Source organism: Rhincodon typus, chromosome 5 (assembly GCF_021869965.1).
Source record: "Rhincodon typus isolate 14 chromosome 5, sRhiTyp1.1, whole genome shotgun sequence".
NCBI lineage: Eukaryota > Metazoa > Chordata > Chondrichthyes > Orectolobiformes > Rhincodontidae > Rhincodon > Rhincodon typus.
Window position 1 is genome coordinate 55,593,271 of NC_063336.1, and position 27,483 is coordinate 55,620,753.

Consider the following 27,483-nt stretch of genomic DNA (forward strand, 5'->3'; position numbering starts at 1 on the left):
GTCAGTCCAGGGAGGACGGACAGGTCAAGGGGGTGGGATGAGGCTAGTAGGTAGGAGATGGCACTGGGGCTTGAGGTGGTAGGAGGGGATAGGTGGGAGGAAGGACAGATTAGGGAGGTGGGGACAAGCTGGGCTGGTTTTGGGATGCAGTTGGGGGAGGGGAGATTTTGAAGTTTGTGAAGTCCACATTGATACCATTGGGCTGCCACCCGAAGGTTGCAGGAACAGCACCTTATATTTCGCTTGGGAACCCTGCAGCCCAATGGTATCAATGTGGACTTCACAAGCTTCAAAATCTCCCCTCTCCCAAACGCATCCCAAAACCAGCTCAGCTTGTCCCCAGCTCCCTAACCTGTCCTTCCTCCCACCTATCCCCTCCTCCCACCTCAAGCCCCAGTCCCATCTCCTACCTACTGACCTCATCCCGCCCCCTTGACCTGTCCGTCTTCCCTGGACTGACCTATCCCCTCCCTAACTCCCCACTTACACTCACCTTTACTGGCTCCATCCCCGCCTCTTTGACCTGTCTGTCTCCTCTCCACCTATCTTCTCCTCTATCCATCTTCTATCCGTCTCCCCCTCTCTCCCTATTTATTTCAGAACCCCCTTCCCCTCCCCCATTTCTGAAGAAGGGTCCAGACCTGAAACGTCAGCTTTCCTGCTCCTCTGATGCTGCTTGGCCTGTTGTGTTCATCCAGCTCTACACCTTGTTATCTCAGTAAGAATAGTCTAAGTTTTAACATCTCAGGGTAAGCCTTAACCTCAAGATAAGGCAGATATAGGTTGGTTGGTGAGGCTAGAATCTCAAAAATGTGATTCCTGACACAACCTCCAATCCATCCATTTCTGACTTCAACTGACACTGACAAGTGCATGGGTGACCAACTACTGAGAAGGTGGTATTTGATCTGCTACAGTCCATGTGCTGCAGTCCATGTTGACCTACAGTGCCATTAAGGAGGGAATTCCAGGGTTTTGACTCAGCGACAGTGAAGGAATGGGAATATACTTCCAAGTCAGGATGCTGAGTGGCTTTTGAGTGTTGTTGGATCTTTACCCATCCAGGCAAGCAGGGAGTATTCCATCACACTCCTGACTTGTGCCTTGGAGATGATGGACAGGTTTGCGGAGTCAGGTGAGTTACCCACCACAGTATTCCTAGACATTGTATTTAAGTGGTGAGCCCAGTTAAGTTTCTGGTTGATGGCAAGCCCCAGGATGCTGATAGTGGGGGATTCAGTAATTGAAACACCATTGAATATCAAGGGGTGGTGGTTAGATTGACTCTTATTGGAGATGGTCATTGCCTGGCATTTGTGTGGCATGAATGCTACTTACCACTTATCAGCCCAAGCCTGGATATTGTCCAGATCTTGTTGCATTTGAACATGGACTGCTTCAGCATCTGAGGAGTCACGAATGAGGCTGAATATTGCACTTTGACCTTTGATATCCATTGATTCCAGTTTTGCTAGGGCTCCCTGATGCCACATTCAGTCAAATGCAGCCTTTATGTCAAGGGCTGTCACTCTCACCTCTGGAATTCAGTTTCTTTGTTCATGTTTGAACCAAGGCTGTAATAAGATCACAAGCTGAGTCACCTGGTGGAATCCAAACTAGGTGTCACTGAGTAGGTTATTGCTGAGTGAGTGCGGCTTGACAGTCCTGTCGAAGACATCTTCCATCACTTTACTGATGATCGAGAATAGACCGATGGGGCGGTCATTGGCCGGGTAGGACATGTCCCGCCTTGTGTGTCTAGGACATATCTGGGCAATTTGATGGGTAGATGCCAGTGTTGTCATTGCAGAGTTGTAGTGCAATCACATGGAAACTTGCTTTAATAATCAAGCAAATGTTTTAACAAAAACAATAGATAAATTGTACTGGAATGGTTAATAATTTCACAGAAACCATTCTGATATGAATATAGTTGCTGACGTGAATTCGCAGAATGAATCCTCTCTCATACTTAAAAATTTAGCTCAGAATACTAAGGCCACAAAGACAGATGCAATCCAACACTTCTACTTGTATTAATATGCAGCTTAAGAGGTTAAACTTTCCTGCATCATCAAAAGTTCTTTACACCACAATGGAAGGTGCCACAATTGCAATTCCCTCTATAATTTTAAGAGGCAGCACAGATACAGCAGCAGGACCTTCTACTTCTACAAGAAGCGGGCAGGAAGCTGGAGTGATAGCATACAGTAACGACACCTACTTTGTGTCTCTGTTGGAACGAACTTCAGGGCAGGGGAAGATCTATGTTTGACCATGCCAACCTGCCTCAAGTGACCTGCAAGGATAGTTCCAAGGGCACCAGCTGGGAGCAGACCTCCAAGTGCCAGCAGCTGCCAGCCACGCATTGCAATCCCCTGCACAATGTTTAAGCCCTGAGGTCTCTCTGTTCAAAACCTCCGGCTCTCCCATGTCACAGCCAATAAGTAGCCCCACCCCTCTCTCTACTGTCAGGAATATCACATGTTGATAAGCTCCGTCCGATCTGTGTTTATTCTAGTTGAACAGGTTGAGGCCCTTACGTAGCCCTGAAAAGATTTGTCCAGCTTTCCAGAGAGGGCAGCATAGACATCTTCTCATGGCTCCAGCCAAGACAAGCCAAGGCCCACATTGCCAGCATAAGATTCTGCTCCATCCACTGATTGAGTTGAATAGTAAAAAAAACTCAATATTTCTTTTGTTCTCTACTCCATTCTCATTTTATAATTCTTAGAGATGCAAATAGCCAAATACTAGAGTTATGTTGTTAAAAATCAGAGTTAACTAGTCAACAAAGTGACATAATTACAACTTCCCTCCTTTACCCCTCTTCTAAAAGCAGTGGTTAATGCTCAGATGTGGGTACAAGCAGCCTTTCAACAGGGAACTTTACAGTTGAATTCAAGCCTGTCCTTACCCGATGTTCTATGGATGTGGCTGAAAACAGCATATTGACAAATCAACAGACTGATCTTAGAGTGTTGCTGATCTGTCAGGTTGGTATCATTCTCATTCTTCAAGTTCACTGATTTATGGTAACACAAAAACAAACCTTTCTCAGCATATCTACCTTTACAATGTTATACTAGTTTCATAATTCTACAAAATAACCTTTTTCATTAGTGTCACATAATGCAGGGCTATGCTTTTCTGATGATATAATGAAAAAGTAATCTGAAATACTTCAAATATAAATGAACAAGATAGTTATAAAAGAAATCAGTTGGTTCAGTTGTAATGATGTATTAGTTCCAACTAAATTACATTTATAAGTAATCTTATATCTAATGTTGTTATTCAACCTTTAAGCTTGCAATTGACCTAATCATGCCATGGGTGTAGAGTCAGGACAATTCCCAGCTCTGCAAATCTGAACTATGGAAAAGTGCCCTGGGTCAGAGTTTCTTTTGGTGGGGGTGTGGTAGGTGACAATGAGTATTGTGGCAGTCAGGTACAGAAGCAGACTGACAAACCACTCTCAGAGCTCTAGTCCTTTGTCAGACATATGACTAGAGTATAAGACTAAAAACAACTCTTCACCCCCTCACATCCCTGAAGCCCTATAGACTGCCCCGACCCATCCATGCCAATTCACACCATCTCATTTCACTATTCATCACCATGGCTCCTCATACTCTCCATTCCAATATATACTTCTGAGCTGTCCATATTGCCCCTAATGGCCTCCATGCAAGCCTATGCCCCCCTGCCAATCCCCATGGTCCTTTATAATCTCTATGCTAACTTCATTCCACCTCATGTCAACTCATCCATTTCCATTCACACCATGGCCCCTTATAATCTTCACACCAACATATGACAACCCATGACCCTACTCACCACCGTTTTCCCTTCTACCTATTTTGCTAACTCTTATCATCTACCATGGGGGCAGACCTCAGGACCAATGATGAGATGAAATAAAATTCTTTAGTGTATATTGATATTTAAAAAAACACTAATTAATAAAATCCTTTCACTTCATTGAGTTTTCTTTAATCCCTTATATAAAAAAAACCAGCATCAGAATTCATATTCCCCCTTTGAAGAGTTTATAATCATTTGGAGCTGTCAATCAAACTGTGAACCGATTGGCATCCCACTACAATAATGAAAGGCTGTGAAATCAGTCATATGGCACTCATTCTGTAACATTAGCCATCAGGCTTTATGTTAACAGATAGAGAGAAATATCAGCACTGATCTTTTGATACTGCGAGCAATAGATTTCAAATACCTCCCATAACATTTCCAATGAACTTGACAATTGCAAAGAGTTTTTGCATTTTTTAACACATGTTCATGTCTGCTTTGAATAACCCCAAAGAACATCTTACTTCTCCAAACTAGCACCTGATCTCTCCCAAAGGTGTCCCAGAACCACATCCAAAAGCATCCCTTACCTCTCCTAACTCTCTAAGGAGATGCAGAAGCTTCAGACCTTCTCATACTGGATTTAAAGTGTATAAGCTGTGTTTTGGTCATTCAACTAGTGAAATTAGATCTGACTTAGGCAGTTGCACTGAAACATGTGCAACTGTATTCATAAATCACAGATTTGCAAATTAGATCCCACACTAAAAAAATTGTTGGGAACTAGGTCCAGGGATGGGACTTTTGGTCTCATGCTTCTGTTGCCATTTTCGCTGAGACAAATATCCTTTTCGTCTGAGCAAAAATTCAGATCCAGATGTTCCCACAGTTGGATTGTTATGTAATGAGACATCAAAAAAAAAATCAAAGCTGCATTTTATTTTAAGATCTCAGTTAACCTGCATCTAATGTAGTCTGTGAAATGACAAGGGAAAGCCTATGTGCCAATTAATCTTAGATATTGCAGGAAAAAACTGAGTGTTATTATGAGTGTATCATTTATCCTCAACCTGTGACTAGGAGTTGTTGCAGACTCTTTAAAGAATTCAGAATTACAAGAAAAACATATTCATTTATTACCTTGACAGAACAGAAACAGAGTCAATTACAACACCATATTTGCATATAAACTCTAAGTAATTTTATGGTATATTATTATTGGAAAGCAGACATACAATGGATGTTTTACATATTATGGCATGCTTCCTATTTATTCTGCTACAAGAAGACTTTACACTTTACCCTAAATGGTCAACATCTTGATCCATCCACATTTAAAAATAAAGCGTAAAATTGTTTTTTGGATGGCTCCCTGTGAAGAGTGAAAACTACCTCCACTTCAAACATGATCCCTTCCAAATGACTTTATTTGGTAGCAAATGATCAAGTGTCTGGAAAGCATTAACCTTCCACCCTCGGTAAACTTTCTCCACCAAAATAAAAGTATTCAACTGGAGGCTTAACCTACATGTAGTTAAAGTTATATCAATTAATTATGTTGTTCAGCCAAACACGATTGGGGAGGGATGGAGAAGGAGGGAGCGTGAGAGAGGGAGAGAGCAAGAAAAGCAATTTCATGTAAAAGATTAATTGGTAGAGCTGAGCAAGAATTTAAATAGGGTTCTGAATTCTCAAGTACGTACAAATCAGATAAAAGAATGGCATTAATAAATGTGTAACAAATTGTAACACATATACACAACAGTAATAACTTGTACTGATTACCAGCTTCAAGCTAAAACAATCTCCTCAACAACAGTGATATAAAAAAAAACTTCTACACTGTCAGAGGTTTAAAAACATAATCAATGCACGTTACATTTGGAGGTGTAATTATTATTTGTAAATAAGTATAAAGCCCTTCTTTGGTACCTGGCAATTGACAGTAGAATTTTAGGGGCATGTCCTTTGCACTCTTGTAGAGAGTCTCACAACTATTTATTTATTCACAGGGAAATGGAAAAGTACAAGATGGTGGAAATGGCAACATAGTTGCTTCAGACAATGAAATAATAAAGCATCAGTAGTTCCTAACGAGGGGTACAACTTAATCCACAGCACATCATCAAGGTTGTGGGCAAACTGGTGCAAGACAACAGACAGAATGGATTATCTGGCAAACAACCGAGGTTTCAGCCTGATCCTGAATTTCCTTCTAATTATCGTCATGTTGTTATTGATGTTTATTATTGTTAAACTCATGTGATTTTCTCATCTACTGAATTCTACGTACTGAAGACCATGTGTAGTTACTGTTGCTTTCGGATCTGGGAAGAAGAATCCAATCAAAATGTAACCACGAACCCAAGATCTACTGGAGTCTCCAATTTCCCCTAAGACCTTTGCAATAACTACTTCTTTCAAAATGCTCCAACTGCTGTCTGGACAAACCACTTAAGACAAACGAAACCTGTTTGAATGTATGATTATTTTCAACGTACATACTCAATAATTCCAAAAGCACATTGTTTTGCTATACTATTGAAAATATGTGGAATCAAAATTGATGGATATTAGCCGATAACGAGCAAGTTTTCATTTGTAGATCTTAAGTGTATCATTCATAGACTTAAGAAAGAGGAGGAGGAGTAGGTCATTCGGCCCTTAAAGCCTGCTCTGCCATTCAGCATAACCATGGCTTATCACCCAACTCAGTACCCTGTTCCTGTTTTCTCCTCATAGCTTTTGTTACCTGTAGCCCCAAGGACTATATCTAATTCCTTTTTGAAAACATTCAACATTTTGACCTCAACTGTTTTCTGTGGTAAAGAATTTCATAGGCTCTCACCATTCAAATGTGTGTACTCGCTTCAATGTATCAAGGCAATGTTAAAAGCTGAAATTGGTGAAAAATGATACCATTATACATCCAAAGGCTGTACACATTGTTCAATATCAGAACTTAGTGACATTTCCAAGCCCAACATTCAGAAATATAATATCAATACAGTTAAGATGGAAGAAAATTTCTGTGCACTACTAATTACCGCTCTGGACTAAATCTGATGGTCACCTGTCTTAATTTCTCCCCAACACAGACTGATGTCCAGTCCTATACCATGTTTTCTTCATTTGTGAAATAGCTTGAGACAAAGGTAGTGTTGGTCCTTGTCAGGAAGATTTATTCCACTGTAGATTTCAAACTAGTCTTAATTCTGAAAAATATTTATAATGTAGATAGTACCTAACACACTGGATTCAGTTTGGAGTAAATAGCAACCAGAAGGTAAACTCTGAACACATTTACTCATATCCTTTGTTTCCACACATTAAGCTGAATATAAAGTTAAGTTATGTCATTCCTTTGACATCCAAGCTGTGACTTTCACTTGGAGCAAATAGCAACCAGAAGGTAAATTCCAACTGCATTTAACAATACTCTGTGTTTCTACATTTTAAGCCGAATGTGGAATGATGTCATTTCTTTGGACTTCAGATTGTGATTTTAATCATCCTGACATTCTGAAGCCAAAGCTCCCCCAACAGTAACTAAGACAATTTAGATGCAAACTAATTGCAAATTAGAGTCTGTACCGATTGCCTCATTTGAACATGTTGAAAGGGCATAAGAATATCACATTCAAGAAGATTCAAGTTTTGTGCTTGTTTCACTAAATTTAATGCATTTCAAGTTAACACATCCTGAACAAATTCTCTTAATATGCAATGCAAATTACACTCTGGTGAGGAAACAGTTTCAGCCGTATGATGTGTTCAAAAATAGACTGAGGAATTTAACCCATGATCTCCTCATGAAAACCTAACCGAGGGTGGAATGCTTATTAGCTTTCTTTATGTATTTGTATGTTGCCTCCAGAGATCATACAACAGAAATGAAAAATTTTTACTGTAAGCATTCTTCGTTATAAAATTACTACACAAGGAAAATACTTAAGATCCTGGGGGTATTCAGTACTGTGAATCTTCACATTGTGAGGTAAATTCCTGCGACAGAGCACCAGAGATACAAATCAGTAGCATTTGCACAATTGATCTTGTGAATTTACAAACTGCATTTTGTAAGTGAACTTATGATTTGCAAAGCTTTTGTTAGTTGGAAAGGCACATCAGCTAGTGATTGGAAGGGCACAACACTAATCATTATTGGCAGGCAGCATTTATATTTGACATTATGCCTTTTTGTCTCTAGAAGAGATAGCCTCTAGACACTGCCTCATTTAGTTTTGATACTTCACTTAATTTGCAGCATTATTGCTAAAGTCAAGGTATTCATAAATGGCTGCACTAAAAATAGGCCATTGGAATGTCTTGGTGTCAGCACTGTGAGGTGCTCAACTTTTATGGCTAAGATTATATGTTAAGGAATTAACTAGAGTAGATTGTTGGTTCCTCACTGTGGTATGAGTGGATTAAAAAAGCAAGGGCATATACATTTTGTGATGCAGAGATAACATACACTCACAGCATCCAAATTGTTTCTCCAAATGTGAGGATTTAAAGGAATTATCCTGTAGCTTCATTTTATTCTTAAAAGTGTACCAGCGTCTGTACAATACTTTCCAAGATTTGTCAACCTGGTCACCAGTGTCACCGTGACATTAGTATATCACATAGCACTTTGGAAGGAACTAGCATTTTCAAAACTATGCTCAGAAAGTTCAAACTACAATAGATGGAGCATCTGTCACCACGGGTAATCTGACTGAGCAACTCAAGTTTGGAAACAACCAATGTGCAAATGTTTATTATTTAAGCTCATGCTTCTCTGTTCAATAAATTATTTCACTTTTGGCTACTCATACTGTGGGTCAATTAATATTTATAAAATTTGTCAAGATTGTGTATTTAAGGGAGTAAACATTCCTTGCCCTGCAGAGATGAATTTCAGAAACAGGACTGGGAACAAAGTTGCAAAATAGCACATCCGATCAGCTGTTTGGCATGTTCTCATCTCTGAGGAAGTGTTGGAGGCTACATTAATGCTGTAGGGACCACAGGCCCAGCAGCAGAGGGTAACTAAACAAATCCATCTATGGACCAAATGGGGGCACATTGATTGTGCTGTTGGTGTCTTCCTGATAGTAGACAGGGACTCAATGTCTGACTTTAACTCAAAGCAACATACTTGCTGCAGGCTGGACAGCATTGACTCCTCTTACTCAACCCACTACACAGCTACTGGAATGTGACAATCACAGCCAAATCCTAAGTCTACCCTGTGGAGGAGCTCCCCCTCCATTGAGGTGGCCTGTCAGCTGTTGCGATGAAATGTTTTCATTTTTCTCAATGCTTAAGAAGGAACTTCCATTTTGCGGCACCCTTGCAATCTCTTGCCTGCCTCAGCAGCTCCTACATCTCCCAGTGGAGCAAGCAGTTGGACATTGTTGTGGATCCTGCTATTAGGCCTTCCAATTACCTAGGCTGCTTGCCATTCCTAAATATCCTGGGGTCGTTGAGGATTATTCATAAGCAGTCACCTCCAGGAACATTGAAACTGACACTAGTCCATGTCTATTTCAGGATCCTTTACCTGGAATTAAGACCAACATTGAGATGGCAAACTAATCCAATGAACTCAATCCATGTCAAATGAACCAGTCATCCATGGGACTACATTTAAGATGATGCAAAAATGTCCTGCTCAACAGGTGACTGCAGAGCTTTATTATTCTTGGAATTATATATGGAACAATGTGGCTGCATGTTTATATTCATATAGAATAACCTCATACGCAAATGGCATCCATGCATTTTTATTTATCATATTTCCAGAATGGTAAAACAAAGGGATGCATTGAAAAAGGCAGTGGAGGCTATTGGTTTGTCACTGTGCACTCTGAAATCAGGAATAAACTCATTAACATGCTTTTTGCCCAGAAATTTAGCAAACGTATCAACCTTTAAACAGTTTAATTAAATACTGAGAGCAGTTTCATAAACGCTTTAATACGCTTATTGCTAACACTCACAATATTTCAAAGTAATTTTGCCATTTTGCTTTTTATGGAGGCTGAAGAAGCAGAGCCAGCCTCATGGGATCTCTACTCCCTTCCCTTTAACATACACCCCAACTCTAGCAGCCAGCACCATGCGGGGGATTTCCAGCCATATCACAGCCAAAAGCTGCAGCGAGATGCATATTTGGCAGCCCCAGGCCGTCAAAAAGTTCAGCTTCTGAATGCAGGGTGCAAGCTGGCAGTGCCACTACCAGCTGTCCATTTCAAGTGATAGCCTACAACTGCTCCAGTTGGAGAGCTAGCACCAGCATTGGACAAAGGAGTAGATTGCATCCTTCTGTCCTTTAGTTCAATTCCCTTTGGCCACTTTGTTTATTTCTGTGAATATTTTAATAAAATCTGTAATTGCTAATGAGATCATTGAAAACACAAAATTTGTGCATCAAATGAGACCATGGTGTTCTTCCAATAAACCATTTCTTTTAAGGTGTCTTACTGTGCATTCATTATGGCAGCTAGTTAATGTGCAAGTAGTTGATATTGATTAAATATTGAGCTTCTGAACAGGAGAAATCTCACTGCCCACCACGGTGAACGACATGTCCATTTGTAAGTGCTACTTTTTGGCTTTTAAATAATTCCTGTGGTTTCTATGACAATGTTATTTATATCACAACATCTCCGCAGCTTTTTCACATTTCACAAAAATAATGTCACAATTAAGAACAGATGGCAATGTGGAAAAAAAAATCATATGGATGTCACCTGACTCAGTACAGAACTTTTGTGGCAATCTCATTCCTACTCAACATTAAAATTTAAATTCATCGTTCAAATATTAGTAACTTATCTAAATGTTGTTTTTCATCTGTGTGATATAAATAAGAAAGATAAAGGCCTGATCTACGCTGCCCTCATGCTGCTGACAATAATTCACTGTGCTGCCTGTGGAAATTACACTTTTTGTCCTTTTATTCCACCCCTTTCTGTTGAAATTTTAATAAATTATTTCTTTCAAATTCAGTGTCTCAGACCCCTTGAGTAGGTTATACCACCAGAGATGGCCTTTTCCATCATTTGTAACGAGTCCAGGAATCAAAGACTACTTACTGAATTGTAGCCAGTTTACTTGCCTCCTAGATGCTTTCTCAATTTTAGAATACTGCAAATAAATCGTGATGCTTAAGCTATAAACTGTCAAAACGACCTACTAATCAGTTCATGGATAAATGTACAATAGTGATGAATCCTTGTTGTTTTGACATGGCCACACCATCATTATCTGTCCTTGGAAGTCAAATAATAGAAACATCATCGAAAATAGGAGCAGGAGAAGGCTATTCAACCCTTCCAACCTTTTCCACCGTTCTACATGACGATGGCTGATCATCCAACTCAGTATTCTGTTCCTGCTTTCTCCCTATACCCTTTGATTCCCTTAGCCCTAAGAACTGTATCTAACTCCTTCTTGAAAGCATTTATTGCTTTGGTCTCAAATACTTCCTGTGGCAGAGAATTCCATGGGTTCAACATTCTGGGTGAAGAAATGTCTCCGTATCTCCGTCCTAAATGGCCTACCCATATCCTTAGACGGTGATTGTAACATTGGTCACTGCCACTGTGTTAAACTGTGGTGCAATCTGACCCTTCACTATGGACCAGATTTTCATGGGAGCAGGAATTCTTGAGAGTGATTCTGGGATTACTGACCCCACGCATAGCACCACAGGGATGGGATTGTGCTGAGGCTAGTGAACTTGCACTCTGCACCAGACCTAACCAGCTCCATTGCAGCAGTAGGCACCTCCTGGCACTCCAACAGATTTTGTAGAGTTAGGTGAACTCCTCCATGGCTTAAAGTTCAAAGACCCCCAGAGGAATCATGAGCCATAATCTGGATTAGGGAACCTAATTAGGGAAAGTAAATTCATAAGATCTAACTCATGTTCCCTAGCCAATTCTCATGTCCACTCCATACCAACATCATGCCAATTGATGCCTCCAATCACTCCCCATTGGCTCCATATCCTCCATTCCAACTCAATGCCACCTAATGCCCCCTAAAACCATCTGGCCTCCATGTCAGCATACTGCCAGCTCATGCCCCACAAGCACTCCTATGGTCTTTCATACTCTTTATGCAAACTCAATGTCAACTCATGCTCATTTCATTCCCATTCAATCATATATACAGTATGTACCGAAGCAATGAAACATGTATTAACCATGGCAACTGTGGAATTGCTAAGGTAAACACAAACCCATTCAAAAACACGCTTTGGGAAATGAACTGGTGTTCCAATAACCCTATAAAAGTCTCAATTAGAGAGATTGTTATGAGGAATCAATAAACAAACACTTCATACTACTTAACCTGTCAAAATAAACACTGAGACAATGACCAAAGAGATCACAGAAGGAACAACTATTACAACTATTTAAAGGTGTCAATCAGGCAAAGTCAGCAAGTCAACTTATTTGGTCAAAACTGACTCCCTGCTGAGATCATGTTTTCATTGGTCTTGACATCTAGCCTAGCATTCATAATGGGGACTGGTGTAAATCAAGATGGCTCATTATGGTTCATTGGCACAGAGTGCATGAGGTGCTATGAGGAGTGGCTGAAAGGAGTGAGATGGTGTAAAGGATGAGGGCTGGTGGGCCTAAGCCACAGAATCAGAAGTCCTAAGGCACAGGAGGAGGCTGTTCAGGCCATTGTATCTGCATTAGCTCTTCAAAAGAATATAATTACTTACTGCCAATTTCCTGCTTTCCTCCCCATCCCCCTTGCACATTACTGTGATCCAAATAAACATCCATTGCCCTCTTGAATGCCTCAATTGTACAGTAGATGGGCTTATTACAACTGGGACAAAGTCACAAAGAATCGAGGCAAGCTTTCTAACCAGCCTGCCTTGGCACTCACCTGCCTGCTCCCTGCCGTGGTTGACTACAATTTATTTTCTGAGTTCCTGGATCTAACTCTGACACCACATCCCCAAAATCAAAATGACACTATTCGACAATTTTCATCTGAAGTGAGCCTTCAGAGTTCACTCAAGCTGCTCATCTCAGGAGTGAAAATATGGCCCAAGTTCTTCAAATATTATTTTTCTTTGCTGTTGATTATTGGTGACCAGCCACAGGCTCTTTCAGCCTATCTACTTGTTTCTGATAGTTTCAGGCAGAATTTTCGACTCGAACAAAACATTCAGTGTATTTTCTTTACTTCTGGCTGAAGTGTTTTCATTGTTGTATGTATCATACTGGGAACTGGCCTTAAATTATTTAAGGTCCTAACGAAGGACATAGATTATGATTAAAGGTGGTTGTTGGGATGTTGGTTACGGTCATCAGGTTGTTTTTAGGAGGCTCATATGATGGAACAATGACTCATCAGATGTTCTGAAAACTAAATCGTTTATTGAAACTGTAACAAAGTACTTGTAACAAATATGTAGCTGTCCAATGTGTCTGTACATAAATGCATCACATGTGTGTGGTTACTGAACAATGCAGATTCTTGAACATATCTGAATAGACACCAGCTTTAGCTCACCAAGCTGAACCTGATTACAAGCAGTCATAAGGACTGTATGATTGACTTCAGGACCCTTGGGCTATGGAAGGAAACTGGCCTTGATTCTCAATTCTGCGTGACCTCTGTTCAAAGCTACACTCAAGTGAGGACAGGAACAAGTAATCCTGAGATATTCTCCACAGATGTGTAGCTTGTGAACACCCACTGGATGGTCTCAAACATCATCAAGGTCAAGTGGGCACTGTACAAGAGAGCTGTATTTAAACCAGTAGAACTGCATACTAGCATACATTAGCCTCTAGGAAAGAATGAAGATCGCTGAAAATAATTTTGGCACCAATCTGTGATGTGATGAAATTATTGCTTCACACATGGTCATCTCCCTATAACCTCTACATTTTAAAAAAGTGGCTCACAAAATATTCTCTTTGATTACACTTTCCCTTTTGTATTTGCCAAAACAAAACATCTGAAATCAAAGTCTTCCCTCACCACAAAACTGTTGTCTATAATAAGACAATACAGTGATTATTAGTTATCTGGTCAAAGGCTAATAAGATTGTTTTGATTTGTTTTAAGGAGATAAAGATACTCCTTCACTGCGTCTGGTCCACAAATGAGCTGAGTAATAGTAAAGATGTCAAAGGGAATTTTAATGGGCTCATTTTATTTGCTGACACCTTCACAAATACTGAATGAGGGTTTCTGTGAACAAATAGGCCACTGAATACTCATCAAATGGCTGTTTTGAGCATTAAAAAACCCTCTCACACATAAATTCCTGATGATGAGTGCTCAATCATTACTATGATTCCAATATAGCCCAGAACCATTTTTGACATAAAACTCCATAGAGCAATACTTCCTTTTTTAGTGCTTACCTGGACTGGGTCAGTTTCTCGTCTCAACTGTTCCGGCTGCTGTTTATGTTGACAAACAGGAAAATCACACGATCCTTCAGCAGGTCTGAGGTCAAGAGAATTGGTTTGCATCTGGTCACTAAGCCACAACTGAGTCCTCAAGCATGATGGAGCTGTTGAGCCACGAACAGGTTGATTCTCCAGCAACTTAAAACTGTGTCTTTTTCCAGAAGCATCCCAGTCAGCTGAGGTTGTTTTGTCAGCATGTAAGGCACTGAACTTTAAATCTAAATGGTTTTTGCTGGATGTAGTAGCTGGAAAAGAAGAGTCCCCAGCACCTCTACAAAAGTTCTCATATTTGTAATGCCCATGAAAAACTGAAGACTGGTTCTGGGTGGGCTCTTTGGAACATGTGCCCCAACTCTGTGTGTCTTCGATCCTCAAATGTTCCAAATTGTGATACGTAGTAAAATTGTCTGGGACATTTACTCCATATGCATTTGGCTCCACATTGCAGTTTGATAGATCTTCCATATTGTTTATAGAATCCACACTCCCAGTAGCCCCACACTCAGGGTTATCCTTCTCTGCACCAATGAGTTTGGAGAGTGATGACCATTTCCTGATAGGTCTGGGATCCTTCATATCTAAAATAGTTTTTGGTGTAGAAAGGTTTTTTGGCTTGCCAGACTGTGTCAAGGTCATGTTACATTTAGTACAGGCATCTCCATCCTGACATCCAGGTCTAGCTGATGAGGAATTGGAGGTGGAAGGCATGACATGGGCTGTGGGGATGGTAATGAGAGATCTGTTTGGTTTGAAGGATGAGATGCCACTTGAGCTGGAGTGGTCTATGAAGGCAAAGAGAAAAATATTCAATTCATTGGAACAGCAGGGAAAACTTTACTACTATTGAAAACAGGACTATCTGAAGGATATTAGTTTTGAAGGAGACCTTCATTGGAACACAGTGTAATAACCAAAAGCTATCGAAAGCTTAATTAAATCAATGAATCAAAATAACTTTCAGTAACTTCATAAACTATTGGAAATATAACTAATAACTAAATATTTTACTAACTACAAATATTGACAAGATAACATCATTGCTTAGAACCCTGACCTCTAAGTTGGTAGTAAGCATTAACAAATCAGAGGGGTTTGAAGCTGTGCTTAAAAACAGAAGTCTGGCACTAATATTGCAATAGTTATAATTTCAAGACATCCCATTGCACATCACAACCAATAAAGTATTTTAAAGTGTTTCCACTGTTGTAAAGTTAAATACATGGTATAAAATGTGTGCTCATAAAAGTTCCAGAAACAGTACTCAGAAAATGGTTAAGTAAGCTGCTTTCATGATGCTGGTTGAAGGATAAACATTGGCCCAGAAAATTCTCCTGCCGCCTTCAAATCATGTCCACCTGAGAAGGGAGTTGGGCTTCAGTTTAATGTCCCATCTGAAGGGCGGCATGTTTGACAGTGTAACAATCCTTCTGCACCGCAGTAGAATACCAGCCTAGATTTTATGCTCAGATCTTGGGAGTAGAATTTGAGTCTGCAACTTGTTTTGTTCTGACTTCTTCCTGACAGCTTCTTTCTGGCTCAGTGGCTGTTGCCAATAGGTGATATGGCTTAGCACTTCTTTTCATGTAAGTCACTACCTTGACCAAGTCATTAGTCTGGATTTTTGTGGTAGCCAGGCAATGAAACTGGCGTTGTTCACTGTCTTTACTGCTCTGAAACTGACAACTTGTGGATGCCACATTTGACACAAAGCTGACGCAGAAGCATAGAAGCTGCTCCCAGTGTGATTCTAAACTTCTCCACAGAGGGCGCTGTCACTCATACCCAGAATATTCTGTCAATTCTGGGCATTACACTCTATAAAGGATATTTTAACATTTGAGGCAATGGAAAGAAGATTTGCTAAAATTACATTGAATTACTCCAATGAGTTAAATTGCAAGGAGAATTTTTTTTAAAAATGAGGTTGCAAATCCTAGAATTCAGAAAGTTTAGGGTTGATTTGGACAAAGTTTTCGTGATATTGAAGGGAATTCTTTCAGGGATTCTGCTGGTTAAAGAATCTAGGATGAGGGAACACAGCCTGAGAATTAGAGCCTGGTCTTTCAGGAGTGATGATAGGAAACACATCTCTAGGATAAGGGTAGGATACATCTGAAACCCTTCCCCAAATGATAGGTGATAGACAGATAAATTTAAACCTGAGATCGATGTATTTCAGATTGATAAACTAACAAGGAATAGTTAATACAAGATATGGGGCTGGTGGGAGTGGGGGTCAGAAGCAAATATATGATGTTCTGTCACAGCTCAGCCACGGAGTTGTGTCCTACTTGACCCCACTGGACGTGTTTGCAACAGTGAGAGTATATAAATATGGTGGCCTTCCCTCACACCTTTTAGCTGACACCCCTTAAACCCACTGCCCACCAACCCACCATGTTTAATTATTCAAATGTGAATAATTAAAGGTGGGGTAGGTTTAGAAAGCCTATAACCTATCTACAAGGAGGACAGTGGGAAATCCATTACTTTATGGCCGAGCAGACAACAAGATGGAAATTGGGAACAACACAGTATGGAGCTGGATGAACGCAGCAGGCCTGGCAGCATCAGAGGAGCAGGAAAGCTGACGTTTCGTGTCGGGACCCTTCTTCAGAAATGGGAAGGGAGAAGGTAGGTTGGATGGTGATAGGTGAATGCAGGTAGGGACTGGTGGGGATTGGTCAGTGAGGTGGGAGGGGCAGATAGATGTGAGAGAAGATGGACAGGTTATGTCAGGTCATGGAGGCGGGAATGAGAGGGAGGGTTGGACATGAGATGTGGCTGGGGGTGGGGAGATTTTAAAACCAGTGAATTCCATGTTTCGGCCATCGAGCCGTAGGTTCCCGAGGCGGAATATGAGATGTTGCTCCACCAGTTTGCGGGTGGTGTCACTGTGGCCCAGGATGGACATGTCACCCAGGGAGTGGGAGGGGGTGTTAAAATGGACCTCCAAAACAAACTGTCCCCCCCCCACCAATCTCTCACCCTGGATTCTCACAATCATCCCCACTCTAAAACCCTGAGACTTACCTTTCTGAATGCGCCTGACCATTCTAATGTTTCTTCCTAAAGTCCCGGCAATGTGCTCTAGTGAGGTCTGGTATTCTCAGGACTGCTGAAGCTGGCAGAGGTGAACAGTCTACCCACCTCTAAAATGCAGCCCATGATTTCATTGAATGATAGAACAAGTGCCCAAACAGCTTACAAGTAGCCTTGGTGTGCCTATGCAACTGCCTATGAATACTATAGGCAGAATAGAACAAATGAATGATCTGTTCCTGTTATATAATCCATTCAGCAAGTTCCTACTCTGTTGAAAATCTGAAGAGATAGGCTCAGCTTAACCAATGACTCTTTGAGTCTGCTCAGCAAAATCATGGTTTATCTTTCACCTCTCCTCCAGTTTCCCACATATCCCCATGAGATTTGATTCCCTGGGATGCTTGACAAAGGAAGGAATTAAACCATGGCATCCGTTGAGTCTGTAAGGCACAGAATAAAGAATCCGAAGGAAATCCAACCAACAACATTGATTTCCAATCTGTGCAAATTGGGAATAGCATAGAATGTAAGGAGGGAGTGAGAGATTTAAAGATTAAAAGGCTGGAGAGGAAGGAAATATTTAACAACGTACTTACAGCTATTAAAATGTATTTCTATGATTTTTGAGAAAAATTAGTACTTCGATAGACATTTCACTCACAGTACAATATTTATAAATTGCAGTAATAGGCAACATTACAGCTGTAGCATTGCTGGCAAAGAATGCCCTCTGGTGTTTAACCTGGGAACTGTTACTTTGTTCAGCGACAAAACCATCATCATAAAAGCTGGCTGCAGTTCCAGTCTGTTTCCTTGAATCTTTCAGTAATCTTGAGAATTTCAGAGAACTTATTTTTCAGTATTTTGATATGTGTAAATTAAACTCTTAAAATGCTTTAGCATGATCAATGTTTTCCCAGTTGCATGAATATATAAGAATACAGGAACAGGAGTAGGCCATTCGGCCCTTCGAGTCTATTCTGCCATTCGATGAGATCATGGTTGATCTGTGGCCTAACTCCATGTGGTCTTTGGCCCATATCCCTTAATATCTTTGTTTAACAAAAAAGATCCAACTCACATTTAAAATTAACAACTATAACTAAAACCATGGTAAATACGAGGTTACATGGTTAGGGTGGATGCTCTTCTGTGGGTCGGTGCAGAAGTGATGGTCCAAATCGCCTCTATCTGCACTGTGGGAAGTCTCTGATTCTGTGAACTGATCTGGCATTAACCACCATTTGCAGAAGGGAGTTCCAAAAGTCTGCCACCTTTTCTGTGTGGAAGTGCTTCCTAACATCTCTCCTGAACGGTCCAGCCCTAATTCTCAGAGTATGTCCCCTCGTTCTAGAATCTCCAACCAATGTAACTAGTTTATCTTTATCTAACCTGTCTTTTCCCGTTAATATCTTGAAGACTTTGATAAGATCACCTTCAATCATTTAAATTATAGTGAAAACTGGCCTGTAAAATCTCACCTCATAACTTGGCCCCTGAAGTCCAGGTACTATTCTTATAAACTTTTGTTGTACTCCCTCCAAGACCATTATACCCGCCCTGAGGCGTAGTGCCCAGATCTGCTCACAGTACTCCAGGTGGGGTCTAACAGGATTTTGTATAACTGCAGCATAACATCTGCATCTTTATATTCCAGTCCTCTCGATATATAAACAACAACTTCTGGTATACAAATTATTTCCAAGAAACAAATATCATTTGATTAATTTTATTCTGTCTTGCAATGTAACAAAATGATATGTAACAAATAAGGTACAGTTTTTGACTGTATTGTTTTGTGGATATGATATTTAATTTATGAGGTGCATCGTTTATTTCTGTAAACGTCAGTCGAAGAAATGTAAAACAGGCCATCAATTCAACGGTGAGCTCTTCCAGGCCTTGAACAACATGGGCTATGGTTGGAGAATGTGGCAGAAGTCTAGTATGACCTTTCTTGAAGTCTTGAGCAACAAGTCACATCTTCCAACTGAATTGTGAACAAGATTCTTGGTAATGAGCAATAATACCCATTCACGGACCTCCCATCACTCATTATCATCTTCCATATTACCTAATCTTGCTTCATATATAGTCAGCTTCCCACTCCACCACCCACCAGATAGAAACTGCATGCCAAGAATTCCTTATGTGAAAGTCAGAGCAGATACCTGATGATTCCCACTCACCGTTTTCTCCTCTGGATCTCTATCTTGGACACCTGGTGCCAACATCTCAGGGTACACTCCACAGACATCATCCTCATGCACTTCATATGCACAGATGTTGGCATCTGACAGTCAACAACTTCTCTGCATCCTCATGGCACATTTGCAATTCACTCACAGGACATGCCTGCACTCTGCACAGCCCTCGAGCAGGCCCAGTGTGGAGGAGATGGCATGGGGCTGGCATGGATCTTGAGTGAGACCTTAGACTTTTCCCAGGGCAAGAACAGGGCCTGGCATCTGAATCAGCAGCTGCTACGTTGGTGACGTTGGCGAGGCAGGCCCAGCGGTGAAAGGTGGTGCCTGAGGACTGGAGACTTCAACATTAGTTGGATCCGGTATCAATGGCGGTGAAGCAGTGGCAGAGGGATGGCAGCACAGGTATAGTTGATGGTGATAATCATGCTGAGGCCACACATGGTTACTATTCTGGGGGCGCTGGGGTGAACATAGAACATAGAATATAGCACAATACAGCACAGTACAGACCCTTCGGCCCATGATGTTGTGCCGACCTATTATCCTAAGCAATGGTAGGCATAGCGCACAAGATTGAGAATAGTGGAGCATGGTCTAAGTGGAAGGTGGGTGCAGGAGTAGAGATGGAATGATTTATTGAGGTAGCAGGGTGAAGATGGTGGGACTTAACTGCGGCAGAGTAGGTGAGGTCATTGACCTTCTTCCTACACTGTGCCAGACAGTCCTCCAGATGGCTGAAACCACATTAACCCAAGTGGCAACAACGAACCAGGCTGGCAGGGCCTAGTGCTGTGTTCTCCATTGCCAGTCCTGGGGAAAGAGGATGGCAAACTGTAATTGAAGCTCCGGGCTGACTGTACTTGCCAGCTGCACAAGACTTTTAAAGGTGGCACTGGTGCCAGGGATGCTGGGATGTCCCAGCAGTGCAAGCACTTTGGACTATGCCAAGTGGGAGAGTCAGGCTAGCATCGGATGACAGGAGCTCCATAGGGGCATGGTAGATAGTTAATGAGGTGGGTTTGGAATGAAAGAACAAGAAAAGTCACTAAGTCTTGGGGAGACAGCCCTCCATGAAATTCATTAAAAGTGACCCTTTGCCAAAATATGGCAAGCTTCAAGCTAGAGTGTCATGTTTCACGTAAAGTCCAGACTACCTCGATAATGTAAAGTAGTTGCCAGGCCTTTTAATTTCAGTTCAACATTTCCACATTAAGGTTGGCTTTGTGCAATTTTCAGATATTAGTTAATTTGTTTAAAATAAATAGGCTATCAACCCAAGGAAAATGAGACACAAGGTTAGTTAATGCGCATTGCACAGTGCACCATCTGGGGGAATTAAGCTCCAAAACCTAATTTCTCTGTATTTTTCTTTCATTTGTGACACATGGCATTAATTATTCTGGTTACTAAGAGCTTGGGTGAGTTTTCATGAGTAGCAAAATAAAATTTAGAACTCTGGTCATGGTCCTACCTCCCATTCCATCTTTCACATTGCACTCATCACATCATTTGAATATTGTAAACAATTAAAAGGGAAAAAACTTGCATTTATGTCGGATGTTGCACTTCCTTGGGATATCCCAAAGCTTTTTACAGCCAATTAGCTGCCTTTGAAGCACAATTAATGCTATAATGTAGGAAAATACAGCAACTAATTTGCTATTATGACATTAGTCAATTGGCTAAATGTCATAATGGGTCCCAAATGATGAAATTAAAAGACACACAGAAACTGGCAGACTTAATGAACGGTCTCAATTGCACTGAAGTGTTACTTGTTCATTTGTGATTTATTGCTACAGTGTAAAAGTGTGCCTCATTGGCTTCGGACTAGATACAGTATACATGTACAAACGTACATTATGTATTTTAATAGATAGGCAAAATTTCTTGTTGCAGAGATGTATTGGCCTTAACACTTGCCACATTTCTCATAGGGTCAAACACATTACTTCATTCACCACACAGTGCACTTCACTGTTTCAACGTCATACCTGCAGACTTTGCCTTTAATACAATCAATTTCAATATTAGTTCTAAGAGAAAAAAAATTGCAATCTTTGCCCTGAAACATAAGTGCACCAATTAAAAAAAGTCAACACCCTCTGTTTATCACGCATTATCACATTAGATTTGCCACAAGGCAACTGTGAAACCCAATGACAATAAGGCAAGGTCATTCAGAAAGCTGTTAGTAGATTGGGAATAGCAGTGATTCTTCCTTCTTATTTCTCATTATGATATTGATGACACTAGCCAGGATATAACTCTTGCCCTTTTTAAATTATTCAGACCAGGAAACGGTGGGCTTTCTCTTTCAAATATTACAACCTTGTGGTGCTCCCATTGCAGGATATTGAACTATGATAATGAAAGAATGGCAATATAGGTCCATAAGATGGTGTATGAATTGGAAGTGACGCTGTTTTGATGATACAGCTGCTTTTGCCTTTTTTTTTGAGGTCCCATCAACTCTGCACAGACCACAACTACAGTGCACATGGCAGTAAAGCTGGGTACTGAGGCCAACGGTATAAGAACAGATTCAGCAAGATGCTTTGCTGTGGATGATATCCAGTTGCCTGAGAATGGGTCACAGATGCACACTTCCAAATAAGTATTCTGCCACACTTTGATAACAGACCTTGCAGGAAGAGGGAAGAAAGGTTTTAACAAGATCGGGAAGTGAGTTGGTATGTTCGGCTTCCAGTCAAGGGTACTCCCATTATGTTGATGGCGGGATATTCAGTGGTGATCGAGGGAGATGGCTGGGGCTTCACCTGATTCAGATTTCCAAATTAATTCTTGAGATGTCTGAATAGTTGGTAAATTGCATTTACATTCAATCTCTACCTATCTAGTCACTGATAATGTTGAACTGCTTTGTTGTGGACTGTTTCAAGTTTGATCAGCAATTTCAGAGCGCAGTTAGAAGTTACTCATGTGCCTGACTATGAAAGACCACCTCCACGGCACAACTCCCTGTGGGGCTTTTGGAAAACCCAACAGGATCACTTGGGCAGTCTTCAGGAGGTGAAGGAAAACCCTGAGCTATTACTGAGTAGCAGTGGGCTCAGGAGTAATGTCATTAACTAGCTGATTAATGACCCTAATTATCAATGCTCAGCAGCACCCAGGAATACCAAGTCTCCCCTTTCTGTCCTGCAACTGAACTAAGGACGGCTTTACCACAGCCAGAGGACTGATATGGGCCCTCTGTTACGATGAAGTGAATCCAGCTGCCATTTTTCTGCCTATAACTGGTCAGATTAAATCCAGTCCATTGTGTCTGTAATGATTCCAGCCACTGCAGAGTTTTCTTTTGATCACTGGCCTCAGCGTTGATCAGGTTCCTTGATGATATCCAGGATTGAAAACTGCCTTGATATGAAGGGAAATACTTTTGCCTCTTCTTCGGCATTCACTTGCTGTGTTTACAGCTTGACTGAGGTAGTGAGATGATCTGGACTAAGTACTTCTACTGCAATTCAAACTATAGTTGTAGTTTAAATTACTTTATCTTGTGTCTTGTATGCCACATATAACTCGACAATCATCTGCAATGTCAGGTTGATGCCAAAGGTATAACACTGTTTCAGATTACTTGTAGACTAGCTACTACTGGTCTGCAAATCTTTAGCACTCTGGCCAGGTATGTCATAGTCAATAGTATTCTCTGTGTTCTATGAACGTTGTCACTTCTCACTGCCATGTGGAGGGAACTGAGTTGGCTGGGCACTGGAAGGTTTTGCATGAAATTTGAATAATCAACATAATATTTCTGGATGAAGATGCAAACCAGATAGCAAAAACACAAGCTTATAATCATGGCCTTTCACAGCAGGGGAGTTCCAATGTGTGAACACTGGCTGTTGGCACATATTAAATACAATCAGTTTTAAGAAAACATTTCATTGGCCCATAGTCAGCATTCCAGTTATTCATTGACATAGATTGGACGATTCAGTCCTTCCCTTTGCATCGATTTTGGGTTTTTGTTCATGCAATAATTATAGTTCAGAAATCTCATCCTCGAGAGATAGTTGAAGGCTTCATGTGCTGTGTATTCCAGACAATGAATTTTAATATTTGGGTAATTACCCTAGGATAGCCATTTTATTGTGTGGTAGACATTTTCAACCATGTCATTCAGCCATTCCTCCGTAAATTTCTGTTGTGCTTGGCTGCTTTCAGGTCAGGTAACTTTGGCAGGCGTTTTAAAATGCGTCAGCTCACTTTCACTGTTCTCTCTCAAACCAAAGTCCATTGTTTTTAAGATTGGTTGATGCAATTTAAAAATTAATAGTCCATACTTTATATCATCATTACAGAACATAAAATGCGCCAAACGATGGACTGAAGGTTATGCAAAGTGCCCAATATGGCAGAATGGCAGTGTTTGGTCTACTGAGTTCAGGCTTGTCCACGTCTGTCTGCTTTTCTTTTCTTTTTATTTCTCTTTACTTTTGCTTTCTTTTCTTTAATGTCTTTCCTCTTACTTTTTCACTTCGATTGCAGTGGCATCAGCAGCAACCCTGAGCGGAATGATGAACAAAAATGATGGCGCGGGCCGAGGGAGCGGTGAGACCAAGTAAAGATTGAAGGAGGAGGCATCCGGTGGCAGCAGCATCAACGCCAGGACGGGACGGATGCAGCTCCACCTCACCTTGAGGTTTCCCGGTGAGAGAGGAGCAGGTCCCAGGCTTAATTCCCCAACCTGTACTCGCAGGCTGAGCCAAGGCCCCAGGTCCGTGGCTAGGCCCGAGACCAGAAGCGGTGACAGTGGCGACTTTGATCCCTCATCAGCACTGGCTACAACTGTATCAGTGAGGTTGGCCCAGCATGAGCTCATGGGGTGGCAGCCTTGGTGAGGGCAAGATGGCGTTGAATAGTGGTTACTCTTTCTTCCAGCAGCAGTGCACAGTGAAGTGTGGTTGCAGCAATGTCGTCAGTTAGCAGCATGGACGTGTGGCATCAGTGTGGAGGTGCCTGGATCCAGGCCCATAGCTGACATAGAAGCGAGAGCTGATCCAAAGACCACCTAACTTTATTGAGATAAGACTATAAGATGAATTTTATTGTTTTATTTTCCTGGCTTTATATTTTCTATTTTGGTTTATTTTACGGCTTTTAAGAAGGGACTGGAGAGTTGTGATACTAAACAATACTTTTCACTGTATTTGTAATACATGCATGACAATAAATTAAATCAATATGCAATGTATAATGATTATTTAAGTCCAGTTGACTGATTCCCTCCTCAGCAGAAATCAACTCCTCAAAACATTAATTGTTTGATTTTTGTAAATTCCTCTATACGCTCTTTTACTTTTTTAAATAAACGCTGTGTATATGCCAAAGCAACATTGATAAAATAGCTACTGTCGAGCTATACTTGTATCCTACATGTACTATCAACACCATTTGTATCACAAACAACAAAAGAGCATTATTAGTGGGCCATTAAACTAGGTTTAATATTCTTTCTAATGAAATTGCAAGATAAATTCGGATGAGGAAGGCCACTTGTGGAGGTTTGGCACACCAAGATAGGAAAAGCTATAGTCTAGGGATTACTGCATGTAACCAGATCCTAAATTCGAGATCGTTAGACAAATGAAGATGTGTAATAACATTTCACACATCTTAACTCATCCATCTGAAAACAAAATTAAAACTCAAGGTCTCTGGCAATTATTTGTAAAACTATTCCGTGAAGTTGCTAGAATAGTTTTATCCACTTTCATTTAATTCATTCATGGAATGAGATTGTCACAGGCTAGGCTAGTACTTATTGTCCTAATCTCACTAACTTCATTGGATTTTTCTGAAGAAGTGATAAGGAAGATTGATGAAGGCAGAGCAATGGATGTTGTCTATATGGACTTCAGCAAGATTCCATATGGTAGGCTAGTTAGCAAGGTTAGATCACATGGAATCCAGGGAAAGCTAGGAATTTGAATACAAAATTGACTTGAAGATAGGAGACAGAAGGTGATGGTGGAGGGTTGTTTTTCGGACTAGAGTGCCAAAAGGATTGGTGCTGGGTCCACTGCTTTTTGTCATTTATATAAATGATTTCGAGGCGAACATAGGAGGAATAGTTAGTAAGTTTGCAGATGACACCAAAATGGGAGGTGTAGTGGATAGCGAAGAAGGTTATCTCAGAGTACAATGGGTCAATGATCAGATGGGCCAAAGAGTGGCAGATGGAGTTTAATCTACATAGATGTGAAGTGTTGCATTTTGGTAAGGCACGTCAAGGCAGGACTTACACACTTAATGGTAGGGTCCTGGGGAGATTTGCTGAACAAAGAGACCTTGGGGTGCAGGGTTGTAGCTTCTCGAAGGTGGAGTCACACATAGACAGAGTAGTGAAGAAGGTGCTTGGTACACTTGCCTTTATTGGTCAGTGCATTGAGTATACAAGTTGGGATATCATGTTGCGGCTGTGCAGGACATTGATTTGGCCACTTTTGTAATACTGTGTTCAATTTTAATCTCCCTGCTGACAAAAATGTTCTTAGATTTGAAATGGTTCAGAAAAGATTCACAAGGATGTTGCCAGGGTTGGCGGGTTTGAGCTGTAGGGAGAAGCTACAGGGAAGAACAGGCTGGGGCTACTTTTCCTGGGACATCAGAGATTGAGGGATGACCTTATAGAGGTTTCTAAAATTATGAGGGGCATGGATAGAGTGAATAGTCAAAGTTTTGTTTTCCGCAGGATAGAGGAGTCCAAAGCTAGACTGCATAGGTTTAAGGCGAGATGGGAAAGGCATAAAAGGGACTTAAGGGGAAACATTTTTCATGTAGAGGATGGTGCGTGTATGGAATGAGCTGCCAGAGGAAGTGGGGAAGGCTGATACAATTACAACATTTAAAAGGCATCCAGATAGGTACACGAATTGGAAAGATTAAGAGGGATATGCGCCAAATGCTGGCAAATGGGACTAGATTAGTCGAGGCTATCTGATCGACATGGATGAGTTGGATGAAAGGGTTTGTTTCTGTACTGTACATCTCTATGACTTTAATTAAGAGTGATGAACATTGCTGTGGGTCTGGAGTCATGTATACGCCAGACCAGGTAAGGATGGCAGATTTCTTTCCTGAAAGGACATCAGTAAATCAGATGGATTTTTACAACAATTGACAGTGCTTTCATGGTCACCACTAGAATAGCTTTTTATACCAGAATTTTTTTTAATTGAAGTCACATTTCATATTTAGCCTGACGAAATTTAAATCCATATCCCCAGACCATTAGTTTGGGTTTTTGGATTACTAATCCAATGACACTACCATTATGCCATCACCTCTCCAAGCAATGGATAAATGGGTAAAGTTAACTGGGAGCTTTAACATCTGATATCCTGCCCATTTTGCACCAAAACTAACTTTAATCTGCTCTTCTTAGCAAACAGCCTTGCAGCCAGTGAGGTCCATCATTAAGCAAGCAGATTTGAATCTCATGATGTTAGCAAGCCCCTGACTGGAGTTTGAACTCTAGTCTGAGAGGGGGAAGTTGCTCCAGCCTTTGCCCGCTACTTTCTTCCTCCATTTTATTTGGGAAGCTGTCTGGTGGCATAGAGGTGAGGTTTCGACATTAACACTTCTGAGGGCTCACACTGGCAACACAAGTGTTGTGTGTCCCACCAGTTAAATTTTCTCCTTTTGCTTCAGAATCAAGAACAGATTACAGGGGCCATGTCATGGAATATAAGAATCACTATATAGTGAAAGGCCAAATTTAAAGTGTTGTTGGCAGCTCTAAATTTATACAGCATCAAGAACAATAAATGGCAGTACTCACTATTGTGTCATAATAATAACAGATAAGATTTGTCTTAGCAATTAATCAATTCTAATACCTAAACTGCTCTAAGGGAAAAGCTAGCAAAATTCAAATATTGCTTCAAAGTTTAAAATCCGTTCAAAGTCTTCAAAACAACGGTCCAGATAAACTCAAT

The 27,483-nt window shown here is 40.9% G+C and overlaps 2 protein-coding genes across 5 annotated transcripts in view; one reads left to right on the forward strand and one right to left on the reverse strand.

Moving 5' to 3' along the window:
• Window positions 1-9,327, forward strand: part of pln (phospholamban) — a 34,359-nt gene extending 25,032 nt beyond the window's left edge. Inside the window, exons 2-3 of one of the 3 annotated variants that reach the window (XR_007262144.1) lie at window positions 2,843-2,996; window positions 5,826-9,327. The gene's annotated coding sequence lies outside the window, so the exon portion shown is untranslated. Of the gene's footprint in view, window positions 1-2,839; window positions 2,997-5,825 lie in introns of all 3 variants that reach the window. The other 2 variants (XR_007262145.1, XR_007262143.1) reach the window with 2 other exon arrangements.
• The window catches only part of cep85l (centrosomal protein 85, like), a 286,175-nt gene that overhangs the window by 124,093 nt on the left and 134,599 nt on the right, over window positions 1-27,483 (reverse strand). For both annotated transcript variants that reach the window (XM_048597366.1, XM_048597365.1), the window contains exon 3: window positions 14,214-15,043. In XM_048597366.1, the coding sequence (XP_048453323.1) occupies window positions 14,214-15,043 (830 nt within the window). The remainder of the gene's footprint in view (window positions 1-14,213; window positions 15,044-27,483) is intronic.